At 38.4% G+C, this 16,737-nt stretch overlaps 1 protein-coding gene across 1 annotated transcript in view; it reads right to left on the reverse strand.

Moving 5' to 3' along the window:
• The window catches only part of EYS (eyes shut homolog (Drosophila)), a 1,547,934-nt gene that overhangs the window by 224,763 nt on the left and 1,306,434 nt on the right, over nucleotides 1-16,737 (reverse strand). The window contains exon 33 of the mRNA XM_012805052.1: nucleotides 1,007-1,115. Within this exon, the coding sequence (XP_012660506.1) occupies nucleotides 1,007-1,115 (109 nt within the window). The remainder of the gene's footprint in view (nucleotides 1-1,006; nucleotides 1,116-16,737) is intronic.

The raw sequence follows: 16,737 nt of genomic DNA on the forward strand, positions 1-16,737 counted from the left end.
GTCTGCTGCGGTAGCAAATAAAGACTAGCAGAGTGCATTATAAAGGAAGAGAAAGGGATTGGAAATCAGAAAGCCTGGGATCAAGCCTCTTCTTACCACTGTAACATTTTGGATAAGTCTGACATTCAGTCTCCTCAGCCATAAAAAGGGAGTAATCATTCTCTCTTTGCAGGATTCTTACACATATCACATGAAATAATGTATATGCCCATAATTTGGAAAATAGAATGTGCATATGCAAATGTTAGATACTATTATGCTCTTCTTTTGGGTGCCCATCTATACTCAATGAGAGATTGTATAGAAGAAATGAAAATAAAATGAAATTTCCAATTCATTAGGGCAGTACATATTGGCAGTTCTAATGTGCACCAAAATTAGCACTTCGGAGCTCTAATTATACAGAGTAATTCTTCATGATGATCAAATGAACCAGGAATTCTTTATCTTAAAAGTATTGCAATAAAGTTATCCTGAGAAGCATGTAACTAACCACATCATTAAAACGGAAAGAATTCAGCAAATTGCCTGCTCTCAGAGGGACAGACATTGCCTCTTCTTTCAATTTAGCCTCATTTGATGTCTCTAGGAAAAATATTCTGGCCAATGCAAATCTGGAAAACTGAGAATGGTCTTCGCAAGAGCCCAGCACAAATACTACCATATGCCGTAAAAATATAAGTTTTTAAAAGCTGCCATGTCTTGTTAATCTGTCTCTATCCCTGAGCTGTCTTTTTTTTTTTTTTTTTAACATTAAGCACAATATATTAAAGGCAAAGTGTGTCAGGAAAATCAATTTATTGTTAAATTTCATAAACCTTTTATAGTGACAGGCAACATTCAATAAATTTAATTATACCTAACGTATGGATTTTCTGGTGTTTTGACGAGAGTTTTTAAACAACTTCTCTTAAATTAAAAAATAAGATTAATACTTAGTAACTTAAAAACAAATACTTATTTGAGGGCACCGTCAGTGTCTGGAATTGGATATTTTCATACCTACCTGAGAGGCAGGGGGCGTCTCTGTGTCTTTTTTCTGTACTGGAGGTTTGCCATCTACAGCCATTTCAATCATACAAGCAACCCCGGGGCTGCCAATCGGCATCGTGTAGCTAGAAGTAAAAACCCAAGAGGCCATTATGGAATGTGTTATTGGCAAGAACAGAGTAACTTCACACATGGATGGTAAGTACTTCTTCAATGAGAGAGCTACTTTCTGGATCACAATAATCCTGAAATATAGTGTCAGTCAAGTGTGAACATTTTCAGATAGATAAAAAATATATTTCTTTCCCAACTCTGCATTTTATTTTCCTCCTTTCCTCCTGACTTTAAATCAGGACTTGAAATGCTTTCAGAAAGTTAACCACCCCTACCCACTGCAAAACAAAAAGAGCTTTATGTGTATAAGTAGGTACTGATAAATTTTAAGGGCTAACTGTGGTTGACATACGGTCTCACTCACGTAGGAGATTGTTGGACAAATAACATCAATGTTAAATGATGCTACACTCCCTAGGTAGAAATTTTCCCTCCTCGGCCTACAGGGGAAATAGAAATGGAATAAGAAATGAAAGGCCGCACACCCCTGAGCAGTGAGATTACACTGCGATACAGTTATCAGGACTCAGAAAGCATGCTGCTAATGTACCGGCCGGTGCTGTGGCTCAGAGATAAAGAAAAGTCTAAGGCTAAGGGAATTCGTAGAATGAATAGCAGAAAGGGTCAGTATGCAACTGAAAATTTCTCAGTTTATAGAGTCAGATGAAAAGGTACATATACGAATGAACCTGGCATCCTTTTTGAACAGTGTATTTAGAATTTTAAAAGACATTTCACATGGTATCACCCTGGCTCTTGTCCCATCTCCCACCGTTTTGAAGTTTATTCCAAAGAGATAATATTTTACAAGTACATTCCCTAATATTAATGGTGGCTATCTCTGCATAATTAGAGTAGGGATGATTTCAATTCTCATTTTTGCTTACTTGTATTTTCTTTTATCTTTTTTTTTTTTTTTGAGACAGAGCCTCAAGCTGTCCCCCTGGGTAGAGTGCCATGGCATTACAGCTCACAGCAACCTCCAACTCCTGGGCTCAAGCGAGTCTCCTGCCTCCGCCTCCCAAGTAGCTGGGACCACAGGTGCCCGCCACAACGCCCGGCTATTTTCTGGTTGCAGCCGCCATTGTTGTTTGGCGGGTCCGGGCTGGGGATTCGAACCCGTCACCTTAGGTGTATGTGGCTGGTGCCTTAGCCAGTTGAGCTATAGGCGCCGAGCCGCTTACTTGTATTTTCTAAATTTGAGTCCATGAACTCATTTCATTTTTATTTTAATTTTGCCAACCTTTCCAGGTTTCCCGGACCTGCGAGGCTTTACGGGATACAGCCGTTTCAGTGTTAAAACTACAGGAGTTCCCAGCAAACCAAGTGCCACTCTTATTTTTTTAAAGTCAATTTTATTAAATAATCATTAGTTAAATAATTCATGAGTACTTTTTCTTAAAATAGCTCTTTAGACGTAGTTAAAATGATGAAACCAACTCAAACTCCCATGATTCCCTCATCCCCTCAGAAAGCACAGCTATGGCTGGTCCCCCCACCGCCTTACCTAGTAAGTAATCAAATCTAATAAGGTCCTTCCAATAAATCATTCCACTACTCTTTTGACTTCCTCTCTGGTTTTACCAGGGTTGTGTCTGATTCTGATCACATTGCTATGGAAAATTCTGGGATTCTAAGAATTTCCCATTGGCGTGAGCTGCATATTTTCTGGCTCTCTCAAGCATCATGATATGTGTATGGGAATGGATTTATTTGCCATCGTTGTTGATACGGCCAGGCTGGCATGTTCAATGGAGAGTAGCTCCTGGGAATCATGTGCCTTCACGAACAGATCATAGGTCCTCTGTTCCCTTCAGACCTCGCTGCAACCTGACCTTGAAGTCACTGAATCTGCTTCCCTCCTTTTCTCCCTTCAACAAATGGCTGATCCTGCTTACCTTGTGTACTATTCTGGTAATTGATTCTTAAGGTCACCAGAATTTTTTTCCAAGTGTTGTTCTTACTATTTTCATTTTTTAAAAATTAAATCAGAGCTGTGTCCATTAATGCAATCATGGGGTACAGTGTCATGCTTTCATATACAATTTGAAATATTTTCATCGAACTGGTTAACATAGACTTGTGTCATATTTGCTTACAGACCAAATTGTGCCATAAGAGACCAAAAGTGCTCTATAAACAAATTGCACATTATGCCACATAAATCATTTGAGGGAAGGTCTAAGTGCATATCCCTGAGGGCTTCCAAGCCTTGCTGAGGCCAGCTGAGTCTAATGATTTAAAGACTCGAGGACCATATTTTGAAACAATCCATAGACTGGCTGCGTGATCTTAGGCAAACCACTTAACCTTTCTTCCCTGAAGTGTGATTATCCACAGAAGGGAGATAATCATTCTAAGTTCTTAAATGGTTAGTGAGAATCACATTATTTAATGTACATAAATCATTCAGTGCTAATATTAAAATCCAAGTTAAAGTAATTATTTGCTGACTAGACAGGGATCTCTAAAGAGATTTCTATGAAAATAAATTGCACAGTCCAGTTGAAGTGTTCATTTACTTCTACTAATATTGCTTGTAATGAAATTCAAAGTCAAATACTCAAGTTGAATTATTTTAAAACTTAATAAAGCAGATACTTTTTCAGTGCCCTTAATATTCTTCTACTTTAGATTTATAATATTTGGGGATGCCAAGAACTATAAATTGAAACATTTTGATTCGGAAAAGATTATTTTTATCTTTAGAAGACCCTGCTCAAACTGGAAGTCCACGGTGTTCAAAACCAAGGGAACGTTTGTGAAAAAATGTAAAAACATGGACTGAATTGGTTCATTGATTAAGTACTTTAATGTAATTGAATAATAGCCAGCTTTTTTCACAAGAGTTATAGGATAAAAATCACGACACGAAAAGATATTTGTGTGAGATAGCAAAAGAGAGAAAGACAATTTGAATCATTCAATATTATTTTTATAGAAATATGCGTAGAGATAATATCAGAATTACTTTTACTACGTGGCCCTCTCTGTATGCTAGGAAAAGAGGATGATATTTAAATTGCGACTTTTGTTTATGTGCATTTTCTGAATTTTGCACATTGAACATATTTTCCAATTTTACTCCCTAAGACAATAATTCAATTTTTATTAAACAATCAAGGATTAAATTACTTTGCGACATGTTTCTCTTGCTTCCTAGGTTCCGTACCTTCCTTCCTGGTACATCAGGTGTATTTATCTATCTTCTCGACAAGTATGTTTTTAATAGTTCATGCATCTGGATTGTAAACTCAAAGCTACGTCACACGTCCTGTTACCCGTGAAGAATGGTTTACACAAACAATTTTAAATTATTTTTTAGAACTTTAAATAATACCTGATTATTTTTTGCCATCTATTGCAGATATGAAGTTGTCATTAGTTCAATTAAAAGCTTTCCTTATTACTTTATTGTTTTTCTCTGGCAGTTTTACGATCCTGTCTTTAGCTGAGATAATGAGTCTAGATATGGGTTAATCACAATTTATCCTTCTCAACACTCTGAGTTCACTCTCGATCTCAGGAATCATATTAAATTTATTCAATTTGGAAAATTCTCACCTGAGTCATCCTATGTATTGCTTTTTGATATTGCCTGAAATCTCCATTTGTACAATGTACATTAGATGTTTTTTGGATGCCTCTTACACTGTCTTCTAAATTTCTTAATCTTGCATTCATTCTTTTAAGGACATTTCTTAATTTCTCTGTCTTCTATTTTTCACACAGGCACCAATTTTTTCTTCAGGTGTTTTCCGACTAGAGGTTATCCTGTCTCTTGAGTGTTAAATTTCCATGAATATTTTTATTCTCAAGATTTTGAATTTTTTCCAAAAATTTTTTCTGTTTAACTTTTGCCTATTATGTTTTTATAATTTGTCTTTTAAATGGAAGTTATTTCTTCATTTATACTTTCTAGCATTCTAAGAATACTTACTTTAGAGTTTTTGTTGGACTCTTCCGTAGATAGTAACGTAGAGTGATTCTTATTCATTTGTTGATTTGCTTGGGCCTTTCTCAGTATCATCATGTGTTCTGATAGTGTGCTGGGATTTATTTTTGTTTTTCTCTTTTGGCCCATTCCCCTTTTCCTGTTCTCTTCTGCTGTGATCTGACAAATGAGAGTCAAAACAGATCCTCTCCCATGTGAACTGGAATCTCAGATAATGAGTATCTGGTAGTTCTGTCCTGTGGTGATACTGAAGGTGCCCATGGTTTCATTTACAGAGCTGACAAAGTGTCAGGTCATGATTGTTTGATTGCATTGCATTGTCTTCCTGGGATGGCAGCTTCCTAAAATTTAGAATTCCAGCTGGCAGTCTTCCTCTCTCTTTGGTTGAATGTGTGTGCATTCCTGCCTGTACATTTTATCTGTCTTTACTATCTATACATGTTGAGGGTCTTTGACAGGAACTCTCACCTGGTTTGAAAGCTAACTGGGAAAACCATGGTGAAGATACGTGAGTTTAAAATACATAAAGTCTTGGCCACTCGCCATGAGAGAGTGGTGGTCTTTGCCTATTTAAGTCAGGAGAAAATAAAGTAGCTGGCCACATACCATGAGAGTAGTGGTCCCCTTAAAAAAAAAATATGTAAAGTCTGAGAATGCCTGGAGAAGGTATACATTAACTCAGGCTGAGTAAATGGAGAAATTGCAGCCCTTTCTGGCCTCTAAAGAAGGGTTTTATTGATTTCTAACAAAGGCGTATGTGTAAAATGTAAAAATGCCAAAAGACAGGGTTGAAGGATCCCGAGTCCCTAGGAAGACTGGATAGAGAGAGCGGCTGGGTAAATGGTACGCGGTACTAACAGACTAGACAGCTGACCGGCATTTAGAGGGGGCAGGAGAAACTACTTCCGTCCCTTCAGGCAAGTGAGCCAGGTTTCCTAATCTAACTACAAGTCAAAAGTTTAAAGAGCTTAGCCCCTCCCTCCTGTGGACCCTAACTGCGTAGACCTAGTCTGGGGCCTGCAGGCCTGTCCTCTTCCAGGTTTTGATGAGCCCCCCAGGGACTGCATGTCCGTGTGTTTTCCCTGGGATACCCAAGGATTGAGAGGGAGCCCCGCTGAGAAGTCCACCCACCTGCCTCCCATCAGTATATACAGGTGTATATATAGTATATAGAGGCCTATTTAAATTGCACATGAACTTTATGGACACTGTATGTATCAAACCTTTCCCAAGTCACCTTGAGCCAATAACTTTAGTTCCTTTTACCCTATAGGTATCAAACTTATTTTAGACTCATATCTTGGCAAGCCTGCAATATTAGCTCTTTTGCCACTTTGCATTTTTGTGTATCAAGGACTACATTTATCCTTTTTTTGAACTTGTCTCTGTTTGCAGTTGCCTATTTTTAATTTTCTGTCAATACTCTGCGTCTGGCACTGAAGTTACAGAATCATTTTGACCTTTTTCTTCTTCTTTTAAATAATAAGACAAAAATAAAAGATCAAACTAAGTACTTGCCTTTGAACGGTCAGTTAAATAGAAAGTTATCTTTAATTTGTTAGAGACAGAAAGAAGAAAAGTTAAGCCATTCGTGGGAATTATGATTTTTCAGGCTCTAAATTTGGAGGGAATAATTTCTTAGGCTTTATTTCATTCCAGATTTGTTTTGTTCTAAAGGCACAAAAATGTGAATGCGTCTTCCTCATTTTTTTTTTCAGTAGCCTATTTCAAAAGCATGTAAGTAAAGTGGTTTGTTTTCTTTCCAGAGAGAAATAGGAAGCATGTTTTTTTTCCTGAGATACCTATGTTTGATTTGTCAAATCTTGGAGTTCTATGAGTCACGGGCATTAAACCATAATGAGACGAATCGCTTTCAAGGACCATCGCATTGTTGTGTTGAAGGAACACAAAACATAGTTCTTGTATAATTGCCGCAGGAAGCCACGATAGAATAGTAACAACACTGAACAACAGCAACTGCTTCTGGGGACTATTGCAAAATTGATGACGATACTGAACGCTTTCACAGGTGCGAAGCATAAATGTTCTTTTCTCTTGTCACTGTTCTTGGCTATTACCCAGCCGTGATGCCAGCTTGTTTAACAGATTTTGAGTATGAATTAACATTGCTGAAAAGTTCCTCTCTCTCTTCCTCTCTCTTTTTCTTTCTTTCTTTCTTTCTTTTTTTTTTAACCTGAGTTAGACTTTGAAAATAAATGCAAAACCCAGTTCTTCGGATGGATAACTTGCAATATAGATGGCTGATAAGGGAATTTCCAGATTCGTAATGATTGGATTCCTAATAACTACTCTTCATGTTCAGTGAATGAATGGAAGCCTATTGCTCTCAAGCAACTGGGTAGAACATGCATGAAATGCTAGCTCAGAACTTTTATTTAAAGGAATCGTGGTAGGCTAGATTTTGGATTGAGAGAGGATAAGTGCAATTGTTAGCAACTGTGAGCTGATGTTCAGCGAAAAATTTTCGCTGAGTGCATGAGAAGAGCTAGGATGGGAGACTCAGAGCCCGGAGACTCAACATCAGCAGATGGCAGTAAAGGTACGTGGCAGAGACGGAGGCACCAAAAGGCTTCGGGTTCCTACAAAGACTAACTTGGGGTCTAATTGATAGTGTGATTGTTTTAGCTCCCTGTTTGTAGCAGGAAAACATTGAAAAATATATTTCAAAGATTAGACATCAGGCAATACAGATGAAACTGTCCAGAGACATACAGCTCTCCTTACCAGTTCACTTATCCAATGCAATTGTCATGGCTGTGTGAGCAAATTCCGGACAATGCTGTTTAAGTATATAATGGTTTTACTACCCCCTTATCAATACGATCATATTTCGTGAGGTTGTCAGTGCAACTCAGCACAATCTAAATGTTAAAACGGCATAAGAAAAAGATCAGGCGCAGAAGCCATAGCGTCAGTCCCTGTGTTAAACAAAAGCAATGTAAACTCGTTGCATTTACGAAGCATCCTTAAAGCATCTCTCTCTTTTTGTTGTAGTGGTTCTCAACCTTCCTAATGCTGTGGCCCTTTAATACAGTTCCTGTGGGTCGAGACCCACAGGTTGAGAACCGCTGGTTTAAGGCATCATTGAGTTGGTCCTCCTGGCCATACAAGCAGCTTGTATAAAGAGCTCTGTGACCTCTAATAAGTGATCGTTGTGGGGACTTTTTGTCTCTGAATGATAGTCAAGAGATGGTCATTGGGTTTAGATTATTTCGGTCTTCCCTCGGACTGACAAAACAGTCCACATGTATTCAGTAACAAGTGACAGGGAAAACCAAGCCATTTTCCGGAGAAGCGCTGATATTATGAAAAGGATGTGCGATGATTCCCGAGGACCAGTGAAGCAGGAGCTTCGCTTACACCCTTGATTAAGCAGAGCAGTTGTCAAGGGAACGTACAACCAACCATCACAAGATAGCAGAGATTTTCCAAGAACCGTGATTTTACTTCTGACTTCGCTACTGATTCACGTGCAATGGGATTCGCAGCATATTCTCCAGATGTCACCGTCTCCTGAATTGTGCCTATAAATGTCAAAACAGCCAAAGTCCCCCCTCCTTTTTTTTTCTTAACATTCACATAATGACAATTATAATCACACAGATTTAAATTGATGTCTGCAAAGGCTGCTGTTTTCTGGCCTGACATCCAGTTTTAACCCATCAAAACGTGATGATGGAGTTTGTCAACGACCTGCTGGAGCAGGATGGTGGCATCTCAGGAGAACTGATTATGCCCGTCTGTTCTCAACTCCACATTCAGCAAATTCACACTGGTAGCTTGAATTTGGCCATGGTGGAAGCATGTATGCCAGGGAAACTGGCAAATGCTATGAATCACCACCTTTTCTTTTTTTTTTCCTGGAGAGCAGCATACCACTGAGTTTGTATATATTTCTTAGTAGCATTTGAGCCTTCACTTAGAACAAAGGTATAAGGGACACCGAAAGCTCAAGTTCACTGTCAGTGTTTCATTCACGATTTCAGTAGAAAATCTCCTTTATTTATAATCTATTAGTTCATGGTTCTAGATTGGATCAATCCACTTTGATGGCTGAACGTGGGTTCCAAGAATATTACCCATACATGTTCAATTTACAAAATACCAGATTATTTGCAATACTTAGCATTTGTTCAGTTTGTTTTTTAGCAGTTTTGGTGGTAGTTTGTATCCAACCCACTGAGTAGTCAATCAAAGCTCAGAATTTATAATTATTGATTCCTGATTCCTTTTTCTCCAGGACCTACACTCAGACACACGTGTATTTTGAGAAAGTAAAGTTTTCCAAGATGAGAGGCCATCAGGAAAAACTCAGTTAGATAATAAGCCAATTATTTTTCCAAATTTGAACAAAAAGCAACTCAGATGATATGGATACATGGAGATTCACTCCCATTGGGTCCTAAGTTAAGCTGAAAGTAAGTTTACTTCAGGAAAAGGCCACGTGTCTCTCTGCCATTTTTTAAAAAAAGATACCTTAAAGTGAGGGATTCTTTTTTATAAAATAACCTTAAGTTCACTTTTAGTGTACAGGTTTCTTGCTTTCTGAATACTATAGTTTCTACATGGTTAGGACTATTTGTGGCATGCAATTTTCCTGGCAGTGCATTTTAACTGAGTTTTATAACATGTATGAATGCTGAAAAAAGATTTAGATTTCAGAAGCCGTCTCCGAGCCTAAGTTGTAAATATTCTCATCACTGTAGATGTAAAATCTTGTGGTGTGATCTATCGAGCTGAGTCCCGATCAATACCTCTTTGGTGTCATATTTCTTTGCCTGGTAGTGCACCACCTAAATGTCCCTTGCCTCACCTCATCTGATTTGCTTTGCTCAAGACTATCTATTACTCATTGTTTTATATGACTTTTTCTTTATGGTTTCTGAGGCCTTACATATGCCACTTCTTCCTCTAACTGCCTTTCTTAAACATCCTGCTTAGACATAGCTTCCTCATCTTTAAAATTTCCTATAAGGAGAAAAGATCAGTCACGTTAATTCCACCCCTAAACTTTTAATTTGGAGATAACCCTGACAAGTCAAATTTTAGAAATTCAGCCAATATAAATGTAGACAAATCTAGTCTTAGTAATTAAAAAAAGAATTACTAGCCCTTCTTCAAGTTTATTTCTTATAAATGGCTTCCCTGAGAGCACTTCCAATTTAAAGATGGAGGGGAATTTAATTAAATAAGTGATCATGATGATGAAAAAAAAATGCTTTGTTTTGCACTCTCCATAGAGACAATACATTTCTGTAATTGTTCCTGATAAGAAAAACAATTACACTAAACGTTTTGGAATTCTTCCAGAAGATGATACATCAAAGACACCAAGTGGAACCAAAATCTACATCATCTCATGCCAAAGAGAACAATCACTGATAGTTAGAGATACTGCTTGATCTGAATAGTAAACTATATTATTACAAAGCTTGTGGGCCCAATACCACACACACAAAAAAAAAAACTTAATGAACTCTAAAATCTATAATCTGAATTAATTTTATGTCGTCTGTATCTAAGATACAATTTAAGGTAGCTTTTATATGAGGTAAAAGAGTCAAAAAGGAAAATAAGGAAAATCAGTTTTCAGGCAAATAATATTAAATACAAATGAAAATGAATCCACTGATTCAATAGACAAATTATTCAATTCCTATTAGGTAAGAAATAATGTGGTGGGTGAAGGGGAGGTGGCGCTTATCTTTTTGGAGGTGCCCACAGAAGGTAAGGGGAAATGATCCAGGCATTTTCTAAGAGGTCAGTTTTCACGGGAACTAGAGGAACGTGCCAGGCACCAGCATTGGCAGTGCACATTAGTGTTAATGAGCGCTGACAGATTTGTGCAACATATTCAAGGCTGCATTGAAACAGAGACAGCTGGCTCGGCGCCTATAGCTCAACCAGCTAAGGCGCCAGCCACGTACACCTAGGGTGGCGGGTTCGAATCCCCAGCCCGGACCCGCCAGACAACAATGATGGCTGCAACCAAAAAATAGCCGGGCGTTGTGGCGGGCGCCTGTGGTCCCAGCTACTTGGGAGGCGGAGGCAGGAGACTTGCTTGAGTCCAGGAGTTGGAGGTTGCTGTGAGCTGTAATGCCACGGCACTCTACCCAGGGGGACAGCTTGAGGCTCTGTCTCAAAAAAAAAAAAAAAAAAAAGAAACAGAGACAGCTAGGAATGCCAGGATAATTCTACTCATAGAACACAAGCTAGCATGTCTTGATTGCCAGGCTTATGAGGATCCAAAAAAAGTAGAGGATTCCAAGAGTGCCTAGCTCTGTGGCTTCTAAGAAACAAACAAACAAGCAAACAAAGCAAATATTTTTTTTTTCCATCTTTAGCTTCATCTGCTTTTTTTCTCCTTTAGGAAATCCCGTTTCACCACCTGGTATCTTTGTGTGGCTCTGTTTTTCCTCCTGGTAGAAGTGACATTTAAGCAATCAGGACAGACTGAAATGCAATATTTAAAATTGGTAAGTTGAAAGAGACTTCATGGGGCATAATATTATTATTATTACCAATGGCGTCTTACAATGGCATACAGGCACACCTCATTTCTTGTGCTTTACAGATATTATATATTTTTTTCCAAATAAAAGATTTGTGGCAACTTTGCCTTGAGTAAGTTTATCAATGCCATTTTTTCCAACAATGTAGGCTGACTTTGTGTCTCTGTGTCACATTTTGGTAATTTTTGCTATATTTCCAAGCTTGTCATTATTATTATATCTATTAGGGTGGTCTGTAATCAGTGATCCTTGATGTTACTGTTGTAATTGTTTTGGGGTCACACAAACCACACTCAGAGAGGACAGCAAGTCATCTGTAACTGTTGAGTGTATTCTGACTGTTTGACTATGGCTGTTCCTCATTTCGCTCCCTTTTCTTTGGCCTCCCTATATTTCCTGAGACATAACAATATTGCATTTAGGCCAATTAAAAACTATGCAATGGCTGCTCAGTGTTTAAGTGAAAGGAAGAGTCACATGTCTTTTACTTCTAATCAAAATCTGGAAATTAAGCTAAGTGAGGAAGGCATGTTGAAAGCTGAGATAGACCAAAACTGTCTGATGTCCAACTGCATCAAACAGTTACTTGTGAATGCAAAGGAAATGAAGGAAATGAAGGAAATTAAAAGTGCTACTCCAGGGAACACACGAAAGATGAAATGGAGGAGGTTTTGCTGACACGGAGGAGGTTTTAGTGGTCTGGATAGAAGACGCAACCAGTGACATCATTCTTTAAGCCAAAGCTTAATCCAGAGCAAAGCCCTTCCACTCTTCAACTCTGTGAAGGCTGAGAGAGGTGAGGAAGCTGCAGAAGTAAGACTGAAGCTATTGGAGGTTAGTTCATGGGGTTTAAAAAATATGTCTTCATAACATAAAAATGCAGGGTGAACAGCAAGTTATCTAGAAGATCAGCTATCTAAAACCATTGATGAAGGTGGCTATGCTAGACAACAAATTTTCAGTTGACACAAGACACCCTTCTCCGGAAGATGTCATTTAGGAGTTTTATAGCTAGAGAGGAGACGTTAATGCCTGGCTTCAAGGCTTTAAGGGACAGACTGACTTTCTTCTTAGGGCCTAATGTATCTGATGACTTTAAGTTGAAGCCAGTGGTCATGTGGCATTCTGAAAATCCCAGGGCTCTTAAGAATAATTCTAAATCTACTCTTCTGTACTCTTTAAATGGAACAAGAAGGTCGGATGACAGCAATATATTTACAGATGGTTTATTGATTATTTTAAGCCCACTGTTGAGACCTACTGCTCAAAAAAATGATTCCTTTCTACATGACTGCTCATTGATAATGCACCTGGAGCAGAGCTTGATGGACATGCACAAGGAGATTAATGTTGTTTTCATGCTTGCTAATACAACATCCATCCTGTAGCCCATGGATCAAGGAGTAATTTTGACTCTGAAGTCTTATTTAAAAAATACATTTTGTAAGGCTACAACCTTCATAGACAAGTGATTCCGCTGATAGATGTGGGAAAAGTAAGTTGAAAATCTTCTGGAAAAAATTAATCTTTCTAGATGCCATTAAGAAACTTTGGGAACCACTGAAGGAACTCAGAATATCAATACTAACAGACATTTGGAAGAAGTTGATTCTCACTCTCATGAGTGACTTTTAGGGTTCAAGACCTCACTAGAGGGAGTAACTACAGATGTAGTGAAAATAACAGGAGAACTGAGAAGCAGAAGTGGAGTCTGATGATGCGACTGAATTGTTGCAATTTTATGATCAAACTTGAATGAATGAGGAGTTGTTTCTTGTGGATGGGCAAAGAAATTGATTTCTAGAGAAGGAATTATTCCTGGTGCAAAGGCTTGAATAACAGAGATGACAACAAAGAGTTTAGAGTATTACTTAGTTGATAAAGCAGTGGCAGGGATTAAGTGGATTGACTCCAATTTTGAAAAGTTCTGCTGTGAATAAAAGAGTAAAACCCAGCATGAAATGTTAGAGAGAAATATTTTGTTAAAAGAAGCGTCAATGGAGGTGTCAGATTACATTGTTGTCTTATTTTAAGAAATTGCCATGCCACCTCAGCCTTCAGCAACCACCACACTGATTAGTCAGCAGCCGTCAAATCATGGCAAGACCTGCCACCAACAAAAAGATCCTGATTTGCCGAAGGCTCAGATGACTATTAGAATTTTTTTAAGCAAAAATGTATTTTTAAATTAAGGTATGTACATAGCTTTTTAAGACATAATTCTATTACATACTTAATAGACTACAGCTATGGTCCCCAACTCCCAGGCTGCAGATTGATACAGGTCTATTGCCTGCTATGAACCAGGCTGCATAGAAGGAATTGAGTGGCAGGTGAGGGAGAGAAGCCTCATCTGTGTTTATAGCTGCTCGTGTCACTGCCTGAGCTCTGCCTCCTGTCAGATCAGTGGTGACATTTGATTCTCATAAGAGTGAGAACTCTGCTGTAAACTAGGGATGTAAGGGATCTGGGTTGTTTGCGTCTTCTGAGAATCTGAGGCCTGATGACCTGAGGTGGCGCTGGGGACAGAAGCAACACACTTTGGGTGTTATTGTCTCCCATCACCCCCAGATGGGACTGTCAAGTTACAGGAAAAGAAGTTCAGGGTTCTCACTAATTCTACGTTATGGCGAGTCATGTTATTATCTCATTATATTACAATGTGATATAATAGAAATAAAGTGTACAATAAATGTAATGTGCTTGAACCATCCTGAACCAGAACCAACCTGGGTCTATGGAAAATTTGTCTTTTATGAAACCAGTCCCTGGTGCCAAAAAGGTTGGGGACCGCTGGACTATAATATAGTATACAAATAACTCTCATATGGTAATAGAAAACCACAAAATTTGTATGACCTGCTTTATTGCAATATTTGCTTTATTGTGGGGGTCTGGAATTGCACTTGCAATGTATCTGAGGCATGCCTGTACCGTAAAAAGTACTTTAATACATTGATATGGCTTTTGTTATGAACCAGGCATTATCTCATGTACATTAGAATACTAAACAGCATTCGCCCTATTAGCTAAGTTGAATCCATTTAAAAACAAGGAGATTGAGACACTTAGGGGTTAAGTAATATGTTTAAGATCATACAGTTCATAAATGAAAACACTGAATTTTGAACTTGTAAGTTGTAGCTCCAGAATCTATGCTCTTATCTGCTGTGCTATAGTTTTTTTTTTTTTAATTTTTCATGAAGGTATAAATTTCCCATCATTACCCTCTAATTAGCAGCAAATGACTAATTCTTTACTTTAATTGAGACAGGAAAACTTTCCAATTTCCTTTAATTCTGAAGGTATCTTTGTCTCCCCCACTAACTCAGTTCTCTTAAGATTGAGGACTTCCTTTATCCTATCTCCCTTAGTCATAATCTTTCCATCAGTTGTCCTGCTATGTCCTCCTTCTCTCTGCCTGAACATTCCCAGACTTCACTGTCTGTCCCTAGGACTGGATTCTTGTATGATTGTTAAGGAGGGCAAGGAGAGATGGACGTGAGATCCACCGAGACTCCACAGATCCCCCTCAGACCTTATTCCTAGAAAGCCACAGCAAGGAGGGGAGGCATGTTAACACACTTGACGGTGTTGGTGCCGCCTTGGCGGTAGGTTTTTGGGAAGGTACTTGGAAGAGAATCACAGTGCTTGGTAGAAGTTTGGGAGCGAATTTATTTGGAAACATCTATGAGTGACCACCCTGGGACTTTGCATCCTGGAGGCGGGGGATTTAAAGCTGATGATGTTCACGAAGTTGTATTATTCTATTTATAAGACCTCACTCACAGTCCCATGAGGTCTTGTAAACATCAGGGCCTGCACAATGTTCCATAATTCCTTTTGTGTCTGCCTTTCTCTTCGGCCTCTGTTTCTCAGCATACAGATGGATCTGACTCTCCCTGTTGACCTCAGCACTAAGCACAGTTCCTGAAGCATAGTGTATAGAAAATGGTACACTTGTATGTTGGTCTGAATGAGGTCACTGAATTGGGTCATTTGAGACCCACCAGGCCAGTGGAACCATATCCTAGAGGAGCCACTTTTCTTTACCTGCCACCTGTCCTATCTAGAGCCCAATGACAATTCTATCTTCTCTTGCTGTAAAGGCTAGCTAGTTTTTCTTTTTTTAGCATATCCACGCAATATGAAGCGGAGAGAATAGTCAGTGCTACTGTACTCTGACCATAAGTAGCTGTCTATGACTTTGGGAAAGTTATGTAGATCCCTGTCTGTTTCCTGATATGCAAAGGGATTTATACAATTCCATTCACCTACAAAAGCCATGGACTCTATTCCAGGTTGTCCAGTCCTCATTTATCCTGTATGAGATATAGTGTGCAGGGAAATCAAAGATCCGTGCTGCTATTCTCCTATCTGTGTTTGATCTATAACCATGTCTAATGAGCAAGCCAAGTTTATTACCATTTGGGCCTGAGAAAAGAGGTGGAGATTATAATATAATATAATGAAATAATATACATTCTTATACATACAAACTGAGTGTAAGAGGTCACAATACACTTCAAAAATATGCCACCATAGGGTATTTCATTTGAAAAAATAAATTAATTCAGTTTCCTTTGGAAAGTAAATGAAGACACAATTGTAACGTAGACATTGTATAAAAACCAGGCTGGAAGCATGATAGCAACCTTAGGGAAAATAATCTCTACTTACATGTTTAGTTTTTTTTTTTTTTGTTATATGTTTTTGCTTATTTTCTCATTGAATCCAAATTCCCTAAATATCTAGGTTAAGAATATGTTTTGATTTGCACATTATTTTGAGTAAGAATAAACTAATATGTTAAAAATCACATAGGTTTTGCCATGACGCAGATGAATAATGGATCTCTTTTGGGTGAAATTTGAATTTTGGGAACAGTCGAGATTTGATTTTGGGAACATTTTTGGTTTTCCCACCATGACATGCAGCACATGGTAGAAAAACGGCCCCTTAAAAGTATTTCTGTGTTCTAATCCTTAGAATCTGTACATGTTGCCTTATTGGAAAAAGGGTCTTGGCAAATGTGATTAGAAGCTAAGGATTCTGTGGGGAGGTGATCATCCTGGGTTATCTGGGTGTGTCGTAAATGTCATCACATGTGTTCTTGTAAGAGAGAGACAGAAGGGCAGAAAGTGA

Source organism: Otolemur garnettii, unplaced genomic scaffold, assembly GCF_000181295.1.
Source record: "Otolemur garnettii isolate 467f Iridium unplaced genomic scaffold, OtoGar3 scaffold00035, whole genome shotgun sequence".
Classification (NCBI taxonomy): domain Eukaryota; kingdom Metazoa; phylum Chordata; class Mammalia; order Primates; family Galagidae; genus Otolemur; species Otolemur garnettii.